Source organism: Epinephelus moara, chromosome 7 (genome assembly GCF_006386435.1).
Source record: "Epinephelus moara isolate mb chromosome 7, YSFRI_EMoa_1.0, whole genome shotgun sequence".
In the NCBI taxonomy this organism is placed as follows: Eukaryota; Metazoa; Chordata; class Actinopteri; order Perciformes; family Serranidae; genus Epinephelus; species Epinephelus moara.
Window position 1 is genome coordinate 9236284 of NC_065512.1, and position 17454 is coordinate 9253737.

The 17454-nt window shown below is 38.7% G+C and overlaps 1 protein-coding gene across 1 annotated transcript; it reads right to left on the bottom strand.

Moving 5' to 3' along the window:
* Positions 1 to 5795: 5795 nt before the first annotated feature.
* On the bottom strand, positions 5796 to 16255 carry ndufa10 (NADH:ubiquinone oxidoreductase subunit A10). Its single transcript, XM_050048642.1, has 10 exons — positions 16105 to 16255; positions 13629 to 13797; positions 11791 to 12006; positions 11534 to 11620; positions 11226 to 11347; positions 9293 to 9372; positions 9132 to 9186; positions 8959 to 9044; positions 8570 to 8678; positions 5796 to 6001 (listed from the first exon to the last, which is right to left on the bottom strand). The coding sequence occupies exons 1-10, from the start codon at positions 16177 to 16179 to the stop codon at positions 5933 to 5935; spliced, it is 1068 nt and encodes a 355-aa protein (XP_049904599.1). The 5' UTR covers positions 16180 to 16255; the 3' UTR covers positions 5796 to 5932.
* Positions 16256 to 17454: the final 1199 nt, after the last annotated feature.

Genomic DNA, 17454 nt, shown 5'->3' on the forward strand with positions numbered 1-17454 from the left:
TAGCAGCTAACAGACTTTTTTCTTCTTCTCATACATTAATAAATCATATGTAACGTTATTATTTTTCTCACTCACCGGTGGTTTAAGTCACTGCATCTCTCAACAGAGCAGTAAGGTTCAACGTTAGCCTGCATGCTCATATTTTTCAGCGAACACTGTTGAAGCAGAGCAGCTAATGTTGCCGTAGTAAGAAGTTAGTGGAGTGAGCTGCTCGTCCAGGCAGGTAACGTTACCTTGTGTTTTATCTCATAACAGCATTGTTTACATTCGTCATGTTCTTTGTCTGTTGACACGCATTTTCTCCGAAATCCAAAATATTTCCACACAGCTGATTTATTGCTGAGTAAATAACGTACTCCTCATCGTCTTTCTCTTGGCTGCTTGCCACCTGCCTGCCGCTGTTTGACTTTGACGCAGACTTTCAAAATAAAAGCGTACCCTAAAGATAACGATACAGATCGATGTTTTCACTTTGCATCGATCGATATATCGATCTAGATCAATGGATCGTTACACCCCTACTGTATAAAAACAATGGACGTAGCCACTGTGACGTCACTGAGTGGTTTGTGGACTCCTAGTTTGAAGCCTCAAGTTTGGTATGTTGGAGCCATAAGTGACCATATCTGGACCAGAGTGTGGAGCTAACCCTAACGCTAGCTGCTAGCTTGGTTAGCACGGTGCATTTACAGCCATGGCAGAGTTCCTACAGCCTAAGGCAGGCTAAGTTTCAGACTTTTAAAGACTTTGTTATGCCACCAAGAATTAAATTTAAGACCAAGTTTTAAAAAAATAAATAAAGAAAAAAACATGTACTAACATCAATTACCTACACTCTAAACGTGACTCATGGAGTTAGTGGATAAGACTTAAAGTGAATTAGTTTTTCACTGTATAAAATTATACTTTTGTTTCATGGATGCATGCAAATTGTAAACTTAATTATTCTCTTAAGTTGAACCAGTATATTCTTTTTTAGAGTGTAAAGTTAGGGACAATCCTTGTTTCATGTTATGTATTTGTTTAATCTGTTTCTTGTGTCATGTCTGGTTTTGCTTCTGTCTAATCTGTTTCTTGTGTCATGTCTGGTTTTGCTTCTGTCTTTGTGTGTTTTCCCGTCACACCTGTCTTTCACCTGTCTCGTTAGTCCTTCCCTGTTCCCAGAGTCTTCCCTTCACACCTGTTCTGTATTAGTCTTGTTTGCTCCACCCTAGTGTTCCCCTCCACACCCTTGTTGTCAGCCAATCCCCATTTACCTCCTTTTGCCAGTGTCCTCCTACTCCAGCTGTGTCTCGTTCTTGTGATTAGTTTTCTATATATACCTGTGTGTTTCCCTTTGTTCCTGTTCAGTTAGTCTGTGTTCGTTCCTGTGTTGATGATGTTTGCTGCTCTGTTTCCTGCCTGGTCTCTTGTGTTCTGTTATAGATTTCTCCCCTGTTTTTATATCCCTGTGTTATCCCGGCTGGTTTTCAGTTAAATTTTGGTTCTTCTTTCTTTTAGACTTTCAGTTACCTGTCTGTTTTGGGATGTTTTTTATCAGCTTAATTAAAGCTCACTTTTTGTCTGAACCTTTAACTTGCTGCTCTGCATTGAGTCCCTTTCTGAACTGATACATGAACATGTAGCAGAGAGGAGGATATAACAGAACTGGAAAATAACTGCAGTTAGTTAGCGAGTTTTAAGTGGAAATGTGGTGTTTCTCATTCTGCATGTTTGTTCAAATTTCTCAATTCCCATCAGACTGCCCATCAAATTCCATTGCATTTAATACACTGAAGCTTATATGGATTGTACTGTCACAGCCACGCCGTGAAATCTTGGTTAAATAGCAAATTGTGTTGGGTACACAGTGACAGCTAGCTGACAGACAGTGGGTCCTAGCTGCTCTAAACATCACGCCCAGAAACAAGATATGAGTGTTGTTTGTCCCTCTATCCTACATCTATGGCCTAGCGCGCTTTTCTCTAAAGTTTGCCCAACCTCAGTAGCAGTAGCTTGTCTTAAGTTTCCCTAGCTAGCCTCGCTATGGATTCCAAATCCAAAATAGGAAAAGTCTTGAAGGAAAATAAAGTATTTAATAGGGCGTGGAAAGGTTTGTGCGCTTTTACCGCCACATCTGCAAAGTTAAAGTACCGAATAATCATAAATAGCCCTCTGCAGAGTTATTAAAGAATGCTCATTTAGACCTATTAATAATGCTAATCGGCTAATTTAGACTTAATATGCTGCATTTCCTTTATATAAAGTTAAAATATTCTTCGTGGCTCCAGACATTTTTGTATTATCTGGTCAAAAATGGCTCTTTTGATTGGTGGTAGGGGATTGACTCGCATTTGGAGCCAGCCCCGAGTGGCCATTTGAGGAACTGCAGTTTTCGGCACTCCAGCGTCAGTTTCATTTTTCAGCCCTGGAGGTTGCCTCTTGGGAGTGACATCAACGACCACTGTCTCTGGTCAGATTTGGCCCATAATACAACAGATACAGACAGAAGGTGATTTGAGGTGTGATCAGGGGGGATGTCACCCCTGCTGGATTTAAACTGTGGTTTTTAATGTGACACCACCAGGCTAATAATAAAAGCAGTATACAGACTTCTTCCTCTGCACAACAAGGAAAACTCTCCTCATGTTTCTCTGCATGTGCTCAGGGCTTCTGATGTTCTGAGGAGCAGCCTTTCATTTCAATCTAATCAACTATCATGTGGCCAGAGCTGAGCAGGGCATCATAATTCAGCCTCTAGGTTAGCAGATGTTGAGTAATTCTTCTTCAATTCACATCTAATAAGAGACTGTGTGTGTGTGTGTGTGTGTGTGTGTGTGTGTGTGTGTGTGTGTGTGTGTGTGTGTGTGATGCTCAACAACACTTCTCATATTTTACTCTTCCTTCAACCTCTGGGCTCCAGAGGTTGTTTGTGTCTCCAGCTCTCCAAGGCCATTGATATGTGGAGTCTTAGATGCATTGCAACCTGTTCACTATCCACTGGTGAGCAATTTAATACAGCTAGATTAGATTGTACAGTCTGGGGCACCGTGCCGGACTGTTGTGGTGAGGAGGGAGCTGAGATCTGGCAGCAGGAAGCAAGTTATTGGAGATTTCCCCACGTCCCTCCTCTATACTCTGCTACTGAGCCCGGTTTATCTTTGTATCTGTGCTAGTGATCAATTCTTGATTAGAACAAGAGCCTCCTCCAGCAAACAGGAAATAATAATCTCTCTCAAAGACGGGCGCTCTGGCTCCAGTCCTTCAGAATAAAACTGAAGGCCATATCGGCAGACTTAACAGAACCAAGACACTGTAGAGCCTTGAAACAAGGCTGTGATTGACTGAGTGATAAGGGAGCGGTGACTGGTGACTACAACACAAAACAGAGCCCAATCAAATGAGGTTATTTATTTCTGTTTGTATTATTGAAATAATTGTGAATAGGATTTGTTTTCTGGAGATGTCTCTCATACACTACGGCTTATTAAAGGTCTGTAATATCAGTGTTGGCAGGCCTGATCAGCTGCACGTGAGGAGTTTGTGCACTGTGAGCAAGCCAGCTGCTGCTGAGTGCTTCAAGGAGTTTAATACTTCTAAATTCTAAAAATAAAATGGCAGCTAAGTTATATCGATAACACATCAAAGCAGATAGGTTGAAAAATTACTTAAATATAAATAAATAAATGGATCAATAAATACAGGAATAGATAAATAAATATTGAAATAAATAAATAAAGTAATAAATTTAACAATCAATCAATCAATCAATCAATCAATTTTATTTATAGAGCCCAATATCACCAATCACAATTTGACTCAGAGGGCTTTACAGCATACGACATCCCTCTGTCCTTTGGACCCTCACAGCGGATAAGGAAAAACTCCCCCCAAAAAACCTTTAATGGGGATAAAATAAATAAATAAATAAATAAATTTTAAAAATTAAGAATTAAATTATAATAATCAAAAACAGAATCATTAAAAATAATTACATATTTAAGATCTTAAAAAGAATAAATGTTGAAATGAAATAATAATAAATATAGATAAATAAATTTAAAAATTAAATTATAATAATTATAAATAGAATCATTAAAAATAATTAAAAATAGAATAATTAAAAATAATTAAAAATTTAAGATTTTAAAATAAATAAATACATAANAAAATAGAATCATTAAAAATAATTAAAAATTTAAGATTTTAAAATAAATGCATACATAAATAAATAAAATAAATAAATAAATAAGTAAATGCATAAATAAATAAAGGCATAAATAAATCAGTTAATAAATACATAAAACTTGATTGTTAAACCGGAAATAAATCAATAAATATTTCAAATGTATTTCTACATTTAAACTGATTTAAGGTCCTTCTACATTAGCATACAGACAAATAAAAAAATATGGGTAAATAAAAAATGCAGAAAAGATTTAAAGCATTTATCTGCTTACATCCTATTAAATAATCAATTTCTATACATTTATGCATTTGTTTAATTCCATATTAATGCATGTATTGATTTTTTATTTCAGCATTTATTTATTTATTTATTTTTCTCGTTTGTTTCTTTAGTGTTTTTTGCTGTATTATTTTTTTAGTTACTGTATTTCTGTATTTATTTATACATTAATTTCTTTATTTATACTTTAACTTTTGTCATTTTTTGTCGTCCATAAATATCCATTGCAAGGATACTTAAAAAAAAAAGCAGAAGGAGCTGCTGATCTTACGCCACCTTCACACCCGCAATGACTGAAAGCCAAGCTCGCCCTTACCACCAGAAAGTCTTTGTCTTTGCTGAGCAGCTGTAACTCCAAATTAAATCAGAACATGTTCTTTCTCAATGGACGTACTCAACAATTACCCCCCATATTTTTTTTCCAAATATAAATTCACTCCTGAGGGTCACTGCCAAACCTGGAGACTGTTTTCTCCAGCAAACAGGATTAAAAACCAAAGACCAGACAAGTGGTCTGAACGACTGTCCTGTCTTCACTGGAACGTGAGCTGGCAGATTTATTACATTACAATGAAATGGTCACCACATTCAGTGCCAGCTGCACCACATGCACCTTGATGTTCAGCTGGCAGCATCTCCACCACAGGCCACCTATTGGAAGATAAACTGCTACTCTGATGTTTGTCACCATGTGTTGGATTTGGTTTTAGAGCAGATTAATCTGCTTGTACGAAGACGTGTGAGATGTAAACTGTTTGATGGTGTTTGTTTGTTTTAGGTTGGGGTTTTTTTTTTTTTTTTACTCTGAGAGCTCAACACAGTTAAATCACATATACTAAGAGCATTTTAGAGAAATATTCATAAATAACAGAAATATTGTGGCATTTCCTTTGTAGATCTGAGAGCAAGAAGATCATGGAATATGGAGACTTTGAAACACAAAACAAAATACGTACCTATGATGTTTTTTCACAGACGTGCCAAAATATTTTTTCTGCTTATGCAACTGACAGAAAAAAGTGCTACCAGGCAATACAAAAAAAAAAACTGTTATAAACACATCTAATCAATGAAAAAGAGGATAAATCGTTGACTGTGAGGATGAAAATGCAAAAAAATTTCATTATGAGTTGGAATATTTTGCTCTTTATTGGACCAGTTTTATGCATTTAATTCAATCTTAGTTGATAAATGTTGGTCACTTTGGATTTTCAGACTTTTCCAACACTATTCCCACATTTTTTTCAACAATACAGCATGTTAAAGTGACCCATGCTTGATTCATGATCCTATGCATCAAAGTTCCTATCTTCCCATCCTCTCCGGCATGAAGAGTCAGAACAAAAGACACTTTGTAGATTCAAAATTTATTCTTTTCATACATACATATTATTTAGGATGTACAGCAGGAGACAAGTGGATCAATAACGGACGAGCGGTCCAGACTTCACTCGGCTTGAATTAGTTACAGACTTGTGGACTCGTTCACTTCAGCCAGATGTATTTGTCTCCGACATCTGCGTTATAACCAGGGGCGTACTTCTTCCCAGGGAGCTGCAAGGACAATACAAATTGACAATTAAACTAAAAGGAACAAGACGTGAACATTTAAAGCAGAAGGATGGTTGAAAAATGAGCAACTCTTTGGAATTGAAGCAGCTGAAAGCATCTAATTAAGGTAAGTGGGCTGCCTGCAGAGTTAAATTTTAACACTAAATATAATTATATCTAATTCTCAAGTATTGCAGGAAGGTGTTGTGTTTGATCAGCGGAAAATCCCTCACTGTTGACAGCTGAATAATCAGTTAAATAATGTCAGTACAAAACAAAAATCATCACTCCTTGTTACACCTTCAGGTTTCTGACTGTCAAATACATTTTTTCATATATTTGATGGAAGCTGCAATAAATCAGCGTCGCAAACGTCTTTCCTTGACTTTACTTTGTCAACTCAAGTGTGCCGGGGGAGATTACGCCACCACGTGTCACAGTTCTCATTCTCTCCACCGAGATCCGGACTCAGAACTAAATGTCAGGTCGCAGCCTCCTGTAGCATTACGCAGCCTGATTTTTGCAGCAAGGGGAGACAAAAAAGTCTCCAGTCAATAAACAGAAAAGGTCATACCCAAATGTTTCCCTGCAAGACTGATGATACCAAAAGCCTTGTAGAATATTCCATATCTGGCATTTGCCTTCTCGTAACCGCGAGTCGTTCAATATTTCAGCGGAAGGAAATTAGTTCCACGGCGCTGGCAGCGCTGCTCGGGCTTCACGTGGCAAAGGGTAGAGAAATAAGAGTATTCGATATATAGAGAACACCAGGGGATGGAGACGGGATCCTTGGTGTGATTTTCAATAAAGTGCTCATCACAAGATAATGCAACTTATCCTCAGATAATGACAAAACATAAAAGAAAAGGGCAAGCCATACGTCTGCATCGCAGCTAATTACTGCTATACAGCAGCAGCCAGTGTCTCATTAGAGACGATCCCAGCTGATCTGTGGGATCAGCATTAGGGCACAGCAACCTCTCCTCTAATTGATTGGTATTATCTCTAAGACATAATTTCCTGTTGTTTGTTGATTGTGTATCTGAGACACCAATATACCGGTCGATATTAGCTCATCCCAGCCCTGAACAAGAGGGAGCAGTAGGGGTGTGCCATATTATCTCCTTCACAATAACACGGGTACAATATTTAATATAATATGAAAAATCCATATTGTGATACTTGCGATATTTCACCTTGTTGGCATGTTGATGTCATACTGTTACCCACGGCAACAACAAGCATAGCTAGATGCAAAATCATTACCGACGCCGCGGTGGTTCCAAAAAGAGGAGCAGCTTCAGTAGTGTGGAATAAACTGTGGCGTCCTGAATGTTTTATGAACAGCCCCGGACTTCTCAGACTCTTTTAGTGACTTACCGCTCAGAGGGAACTCATTCAGCGACTCCTTTGGCAGCAGCACAGTGTCTCTACCTCTCCTCTCTCGTCGTGCGCGCACGGGAGTTGGTGTCGCCAAGTGATTTTGTCATAAACCTTTGGTAATGTAAACCTACGTGATGCTCACGGCTCGACAAGAAACTCCATATATGTGACTGTGTGATAGTTGTGGTATCATAACAGCCTGTCACAGGTTACAGCGTGATGATAAGAGGAGAAATGGCAGAGCATAAAGGTCCAGGTGGAAAAAAAACCAATCATTTAGGATTTTACTAAAAGAAGGAAATCACCTGTTGATTTATATATATATAGATCCCAGGGGACATTCTTTGTATCTGGGAGCTGTTTAAATGTGTAATTTGTGGTAGATTTTATGTAGTTATACTGAGCAGAGCAGTATAGAAATTCAAGAGATGTGCTTGAGGGAGCATTTAAGGCATCCATAAATCCATAATCAACATTTGTGAACATAAGCTACTCTCTCTCAAAGCCTAAAACCAGACTTCTGCATTCAATCAGGCCATACCTACAGCGAGCCTGACGTGCACCTCCACAGAAATCTAACTACAAGTCGTGGCGTCACAGACCTCCTGTTTATTATTGTAAGCTGAAACCATTTCCTTCAGTGGAAACGAAGCTTTCATGTACCTTTATTTCACAGATAAAAATTGACAAGACAATGAAGTCCCCTAAAATTGCATCTCAGTCTTGTTTGTAATTTATCCTGGCATCATATGAGAAGAGAAAACATCAGCTAGCTGCTAGGCTAACTTATGTAACAGGTAATGTCATAGGTTTATGGTAATAACATTAGCATATTGTATATGTGTGGGAAAAGAAGATGAACCTTGCGACTTATTCTGGAGTCTAATTTTGTGACGTTACCTTTGTTTAATGTTGCTGTTGTTCCTTCATATGAGTAGAAGAAAATACCACTATGCTAATTTATGCAATGTAAAATGTCACAGGCTTATGCTAATAACGTTAGCATGTCGTACATGTGGGGAAAACATGTCTGATATAAGACAAGTGTTTAGTCGGTAAACCTTGTGAGTTACCGTGCAGTAGATAAAGTCTAAATATAACGTACATATGGACACAAATGAAGCAGAGAGTGATATTAGGAATGGCATTTTCATGACTGTAACAAACGAGCATCTTGTCTCTACATACCGCTTTATAGGCGTAGTATTTTTCATCATAGTCGTGGGCTCCGATGGTTATTTCTGGAAGAAACTTTGGTATGTGGGTCAGTGTTGCCACCCTCTGTTTGTCTTCCACACTGTGAACACAGACAAAAGGGCACCGAAAAAAAAATCAGATCACAGCAATGTCCTGATGTATGCTGATGTATGGGAGGAATACAGCGTATAAAAGGCAATCAGGAGAAATCTGCATTTTAAGTATTCCATGTGATTCGTTTCAGGTGCTTTGCATATTTATCCATAATGAGTGTGACAAGTGGAGGCTGAGGCTGTGAATCTGACTTCACCTGTTGGAGATCTTCCTCTGTGTAATTTGCATTTAAATGTGGGAACGTGTAACATTAATCAAGAACTCACAGCATCCTCATGTGATGGTAGGTGACATCATCCTGCTCCAGCCACGGCCCCTTCTCGAACTTCAAATACTCAATATCTTCTGCCACCTGTGGACAGCACACAACCCGTAAGCTGTCTACACAAAATAATAAATAGATTTTAGGCATCAAAAAACACCTGAGAAAGAATCTTACCCTTTCAACATCTTGGGCCTGGGTTGCTTCATAAGCTAGCACCTCCGACTGTTTACTGAAAGAAAAACGTACGACGATAAGAATCAAATGTGATTTATGTTAAATTTGACAGCTGTCAGAAATCTCTTACACGTTTGTTCTACATAGTTTCAAATTCTCACCTGATTTGGGGCAGGAAAGATTTCTTGTAGCTCTCCTCAATGCCCTTCAGATACGTCAGGGGCACATTCTGAAGATAGGACTGAGAATACAGAGATTACATTTTAATAATTGGTAGTGATTAACTGATTCACCAGCCAGATTAAAACACAACACTATATACTATGAAACTTTATACCAGGGTTCAACATTAACCATGGCACGACAGCCTCTGGCCACAAAAACATACTCTGAGGCCACCAGACATCGCCTGCAGGTGGCCCCCTGTAGTCACTAAGTTTTCAGTTCTCTCTTGAACCAGGGCTCGATGCTAACAGTCTCCCCGGGGCGACAGAAAATGTGTTTGGGACGAACAAAGATTTACCCCGAGACGCCTCCAGCATGAACAGGATTTTTGTATGTATAAATAACTATCACTTAGCAAATGACCATCTTAATTGAGCAGTGCATGTCTTCATCCTGTTGGAGAGCTAGCTAGCTGTTAGTAGCCGGTGGGCAGCGGAGTTCTGTAGTGTGTTTGGCTAACAGAGCAAACAGCTAATGGAGCCAACTGAGATAGAACAAAGCACTCTAACTAAACTACTAGAGCTAACAGTGAACAACGCTAATGGCGCCAATAGAGCTACCAGCTAATCCAAACCAACAGAGCTAACAGCTAATGGAGCTAATAGAGCTAACCACTCTAACCAAACTAGTAGAGCTAACAGTGAACAAAGCTAACTAAGCCAATAGAGCTAACAGTTAACAAAGGTATCCAAACCGAAAGAGCTAACAACTAATGGAGCAAATAGAGCTCAAACTACAACAGTTAACAGTGAACAAAGCTAAAAGAGCCAATAGAGCTAATCGCTAACAGAAATAACGACGGAAATAGAGTTAACCGCTAACAGAGCTATCAAACCAACAGAGCTAACAGCTAATGAAGCTAATAGAACTAACCACTCTAACCAAACTGCTCGGGCTAATAGTGAACAGAGATTAAAAAACCAATAGAGCTAACAGCTAAGAGAAATAACTGAGCTCGAAGAGTTTACACCTAACGGAGCTATCCTAACCAACAGAGCTAACACAGCTAACCACTCTAATCTAACTACTAGAGCTACCAGTGAGCAAGGCTAAGGGAGCCAATACAGCTAACAGCTAACAGACATAACCAAACTAATAGAGCTAACAGTTAACAGAGCTATCAGAACCAACAGAGCTAGCCACTCTAACCGAACTACTCGCCAACAGAGCTAACAGTTGACAAAGCTATCCAAACCAGAGGAGCTAACAGCTAATGAGGTTAATAGAACTTAACAATCTGACTGAACTACCAGAGCTAACAGCTAACGGAGCTCTCCGAACCCACAGAGCTAAGCATGAACAAAGCTAATGGAGATAACTGAACCAGTAGAGCTAACAGAGCTAATACAGCAAACAGCTAACAGAGCTAAACAAAGCAGGACTGAGAGTTTCTGTTGAGAGGAACGTTAAGTATTTATTTCCTCAGCGTTAATGATGTTTTTATTAATCCGGTTACAATTATCAATGACAATACAGTAAAAAAACATCAGACTATGAACTATGAGAGAATAAATCATATGTTAACAAAGATATTACTGAAGTGTCACAGTCATGGAAGGCTATGTAAATTTGTGTTAAATTGCCTTTTCTGTAGGATAGTGTTTTTACATTAGTTTACACAAGGGACATCAAAAATGTACTTTGGCTACCAAATTTAGGGGCTTGGTGACCCTAAAATATTAGTATTTTATATCAAGGTTTTATTTGGAATCAGTGTATCCGCTCCTCTGAGGTGTTTATTCACCTACTAACATTGAACATTACGTCTTCTATTGAAAGTTAATGAGTGAAACTGAGATGTTTTGACATAATTACAGTTTCCCACAGAGATGACGGCATCACGTGGCGTCAGTGAATGTGTCTCATTACCTTGCCACTCTGCTTCAGCTTCTTCTGCACCTCCTCGGCTGCCAGGTCGACGTAGATGACAAGATGCGGCGGCAGGAACTCGCAGATGCTGATGCCTTTGATCTCATTGTAGTGCTGCACACCTGCAAGCCACGGGGCATTTCTTTAAACAATGTGTAACCAATGGAACATAATTTGTTTTCGCAATACACGTCATGACCAAGTTTAACATCTGAAAACAGACTTGGGAAATCCCTGTCAATAGCTTTTATATTCAAGCCTTATGGTTGTGTGGTTGTGCATTGTGTTTGTGCATCCTGAGTACTCACATTCCTTCCTGATGTATTTCTCTTTGAACATGGCCTCCAGGAACACCATGTCACTGAAGGGAGAACGCTCCAGGACCACTCCTTGACCTTAAAACACAGAAGATCAGGATGACTCTGTTAACACTGTAAATCTTGTCATACATACACCAACTTCTACTACTAAAATCAATCAGCTGATATCCCAAACTTGATTTTGATTAATAGTTTTTGGCTGTAAATGACCCGACAGAACACTCAGCTCTCCAAGTCACTGATACCTGTGGTGAGCAGGTGTTCGATGGCGTCGGCATACTGAAGCAGCCTCATGGTGTACATCCACAGCTGTAGCCTGTAGCTGTTTCCATCGGCAGCCTTGGGGTCCGTGTAGAACTTCTCCAGGCTGCACATCCCGTTGAAGTCAACAGGAAGTGGCTCCTTCTCCCCGGTCATCTTGTCCATGTAGTAAGTGTCAGGCTCAGGCATGTAGAGCATCCCTGGAGATAGATATCGGAAGATTTTAGTCATGGCTGATGCAAATACTTAACTTCAATGACATGGATATTGTCAACAATCATGGCTGCCTTCTCTCCAGCACCAAACAGGAAGCAGCAAACCCACAATAACATTCTTTGTATTGGTTTTAACTCATGTTTAAATAATGATGACTACATATAAATACATGCAGTTTTATTGTCTGTCCACAGGGTGGCACACTAGAACAGGAAAACACAGGTAATATAGGTAAGGGGCAGCAGGTGTGTGACAGGGAAGCAAACAGTTTTTTGACCGTGTCAAGTGTGGCAACATGAAGAGTTTGTAGCCGGCTGAAACTGAAATAGTTGAATGGACGTTTACCTGTGATGGACTCTGAAACTGGTAAGTGGAAACTTACCTGAATAATGGACATACATTGTTTCATCTGTGTGAAGGTGAGCACATGCTAAAATAAATGGGTCACCGCACTCAAAGAAACCTGACCAATTGGACACTGGTTTATTGTTGTTGACCAGAACACGCGTCCGAACAATTTCTCCCACGACGCGCCTTACAGGCCGTAAATGTAACATTTTTTATTGAAAGAGTTCGTATTTAATTCAGCGTGTACCTGATCCACCAACCAGCACTTATTTTAGTGAGAAATCTTAATTTTGAAAACACTTCGCCTCTCATTCCCACTGTTTCCTCCCACTACTACAGCACAGCTAACCAACAGGGGCTGGTAGCAAGTTGAGGCGACGAATTCCAAAATGTTAAGTTTGTACGCAAATCCAGAATATTTTTATGGATTATACTGATGCCAAAATTGACAAGAATATTGTCGACATATGACACCTTTTATCTTGTGTTTCTAGAGTTATGTGTTTTTACAGATACTTCAAGAATTGCTAAAATATCATATTTCTTAAAGGGAGTTTGGTGTCACATTTTCCACCAGGAGCAGGATGGAAATAATCTCAAAAGGAATCTTGCTGTAGTTTTGCAAATAGCGATGCTGCAAGATCCTCAGTCTTTGCAAAACCTTTAAGTGTGTAACTAAAAACTTGCATTGTCTTCAAGTGTGAGAGGGTGTCTGACTTTCGTCTTCCAAAAAGTCTTTTCAAAGTCTCTTTTGTATAGTAGGCATAACTCCCGCTGGGACCACAACCAAGCATATTTCCCAAAATGTCAAGCGTGTGCAGTGATACGTTGACCGCTGCATAACAATAAATGTTAACAGGAGCTGACAGAGACAAGTCTAAGGCACTTTAGAAATGGTGTCACCTTTCTTTAATTTGTTCACCAGGGAGAACTCATGAGTGTCCCGCTCTGTGCAGATCTTTGTCACGATTTTTAATAAACGAATTTCAAGGGTCCTTGTCAAAATTGTTTAAGCCGTGTGTTTATGATTTAAAAAATACACATTACCAGATTTTTAAACTCCTAAATGTCAACATCACTACTAACCTCTGATGCAGGGAGCAGTATCAGCTAAATTTAAGCCATTTTAGCCTCATGATTGAAGGAACTGAGCATTTTAGCCTGTGAATGCCTTCACTGATCCACTACATGACTGTAAACCTGAGAGAACCACTTGCTGAGATTCTCTAGCGAAGCATCCCTACACTGAGTTACTTACCCAGCTTGTCAGCCAGCTTCTGAGCCAGAGCTCCTTTCCCCGAGGCCAAGTTGCCATCCAAGGTGATGATTTTGCTGTATTGTTGAAAGCGTGGCGTCGTCCTCTCGCCCAGCGCATAGGCCCACCAGCCGTACCGTAGGCTTCTCACCGAGCTCGTGTGAACTCCTGCCTGAATGACAAAAAAACCCCACCAGCTTTAATTAATTGATAACACAGAGCTGATACAGACCAAAGTCCGATTCCCTCCAAACCCATTTTGCCCGAGGTCTCAAAAACCAACCAACCCAGCATTTCTACACAGGAACACCAATCTGCCCCAGGTTTACTGCGAGGAAGTTAGTTTGCGAAAAGGTCAGTTCAAGTTTATCTGGGAATGTACACTTTGGAAACATCCCTTCAACTTATTACAGGTAATAAAACTAGATATGAGACAAGGACCAGGGCCTTGAGAAACCTGACCATTTTAATATCTTTAGTGGCTTCTATGGTACATATTCCAAAACAAATTTGCAAATAATGAAAGGGACAAAGTGATTGTCACATCAACAACAACCTCGCACATCTGCACACTGAGCTCTGTTGGTATTCCAGCCTTGACAAAGACAAGGCAACAGAATAAACAGCTACTGTTTTGTTAGTATTTGTAATGTGTTCAGAACATGGCGGTTTATGTCGGTAATTGTTTTGACCATTAGCGAGGTGGCTGTTGCATTTTTTTTACACCCACTACAGTTATGACAGTGTTTTTGTCCCCCGTGTTGAAGTCATTAAAGGGTTAATATTGCTGTAAGCTGCTTTCTGTCTCTCATCCGATGCTGCTTGTCACAATATGAATTGATTTACAGAAACAGACACATCAGTCCTGAATAATAAGGAGCAATCCCAGGTAAAATAAATAACTTTTTCTTTAAATTTTTGGTGCTTTCAACAAACAACAAACCATAGGTAACAGACTGATAATGTGATGATGAATTACAATAGGTAGCGCTAAGTTGCTGCTTTCTCAGGTGCACCTAGCTAACACTAATGCAATGGAGGAGCCCTGAAATTGATCAATTGATAATATTAGAATTACCTGTAATTACACTTTGCACTATTTACTTTACACTACAGCTAACTATGCTCATACTGTCCGTATCTAGTATATTCATGCCCCTTGCTGTTCATTTCATATTCTATTTATTCCTTATCATTTAGCATTTCTGATTAGATGCTGAACTGCATTTTGTTGTTTCAGTACCTGCACTCGGAGCAATAAATTCAATAAATCTGAAACTAATTTAATCAAATATTTGGTCCAGCTCATTTATATCAATGAGAGAACACCACCTCTAGTTGTACCTACATAACAGACAGCTTAGTATATCTGCATTCAACTACACCTTAGTTCAATTCTAGTGCTTTTAGGATTGCAGCAATATACCTGTTTCAAGGTACACCGTGATATTAAAGTTCACGGATATCATACTGTGTACATTTGCTTATCTACAATATTTTTTCTAAAAATGCAATTGGACAGAGAACATCCCCTTTATTTTAAATATTTTAAAAAGGGTGACTTTTGACACAAACTTCCATTAACAAAATGGTTTAAGGTTTCAGTTATAGTAATAAAACGTGTGTACAACCAACAATAAGCTGTCTGTTTTCTTTCCTTTAAGAGTCATTCTGACAGATAATAATATAAATTCTGTGATACAATGATACCGTGAAACCACGATGTTTTCAGACACGGTTATGGAACCGAGAAAATCTCATACCGTTGTACTTCTAAGGAAGGAATACACAAGTAAAAACACAACATGAATCTAAACATAAATAGTGCTTGTTAAAATAGGGACAAAACAGAGCAAAAATAAAATGCAAACTCATATAAATGTCAGTAATTGCAAATGAATAAATTTCATGTATTAAACAAGGATGCAATAAATGTATATGCATGATGATAAATGTAAATATGTCTGCACAGAGGTGTCATCAGCTGTAAAACAGTAGGTAAACGTTTGTAAAAGGTAAAGTGACGTGAAGAGACACACTGACTACATTTGTCTCTAAAGGTAGCAATAGGTGCCAGCTGTGACCTCACTGGATTACACTTTTTAAAAATAAAGTGTTAAGGTGCTGATGAGAACTTAAACGTGACAGGTGTACCATTAAAACTCTGCATGTAGCAACATTGAGACCGGCTAGCTTCACCAAACTGCATAATTACAAGGTGTTATCTCGACATGTTTGCCTGGGAACGTCACGTAAGCGTCGATAAATATAATTAACATTTACTTATATATGCTGGCAACTTGTTTTCTCATTTCTCTCCTGCCAAGAACCTCATAAACAAACCAACAGGTAGCCTAGTGGTGACTGATTGTGATGCTAACGGCTAGGAAGCTAACTAGCATTGCTAGCTTGTCCTTGTAAACTTGACACGCTCAGCAGAACAAATAAAACTCTGTGTCCGCGTGTTTTCTCTTCTCACCTTCTGTGTAATGTTCACAGCTTTAACAGCAGCTGCTCCCGACGGGATGACCAGTCTGACCACCCTCAGGGCCATGATTACCTGTCCTCCAAAGACCCTCCGACCTGACCCGAAAAATAACCGCTAGCCGGCAACTGAATATGACGTCAGAGGAGCTGGGGGGCCTTTGCTTGGTGCAGTGTCACACGTTTGAGTAGGTCTAGTCGATGCCTGACTTTTATTTTGTTTAATTATCCAAAATTCTCACAAAATTAACAATATATAATTAATTTGCTCATTATTTTATTTTCTGCTTTCAAAAATTTAGATCTAAATATATGTCTTAAAATAATATCAAACTTAAAAATATGTAATTTGTGCAATTTCACAAATTATTGAGGTTTGTGCTTACTTGTCACATTACTTTGTAGTGTTTGGTTCATTATTTTCCACTGCATGTACAAACTGAATGTGCTGACCACCAAATGCATTGTGTTAAAACTGTTTATATTTAATTATTTCAGCCTAATTTTACATCCATAAAAGGAAATTATTGAAGATATTACCATCGTTTTTTGTACATTAAAACAAACAGATCAAATCATTTTTTTCCAAACATTAGCACATCTAAAATCTAAAATAAAAAATAGACAAAACTATTAATTTGTGCAAATTATTCCATTTTATACCTAATTTAGTGAACCTCTTGTGTGTGTTTTGTGTATATATCTTATATTTGATTTTTAGAGATTTACTGTAGGCCTATGTCATGTTTACAAATATGTTCTGCGTCTCAAGACGTAGCCTGCGTTGTTTGGCATAAAAAGGCTCGACTCCACATTAATACATAAATACAAAAATACAAAACACAACATTCATCCAAACAACAAAACCACACACACTACACATCACATCAGACACTACAAACAGTGGATGCAGTGTGAATAATTCAACCTCTCCCTATAATGTATCAAAGAAAACTCAGCATGATTTAATTATGTTGTTCATGCACAAAACCAGTTCAAGCAACATAATAATAAGAAGAACTAGAAGGAGAACTAGAAGTAGAAGTAGAAGAGCTAGAAGAAGAAGAACTAGAACTAGAAGAAGAAGAACTAGAACTAGGACTAGAAGAAGAACTAGGACTAGAAGGAGAACTAGAAGAACTAGAAGAACTAGGACTAGAAGAAGAAGAACTAGAAGTAGAAGAACTAGAACTAGCAGAAGAACTAGAACTAGGACTAGAAGAAGAACTAGGACTAGAAGAAGGAGAACTAGAAGAACTAGAAGAACTAGGACTAGAAGAAGAACTAGAAGTAGACGAACTAGAAGTAGAAGAACTAGAAGAAGAACTAGGACTAGAAGAAGGAG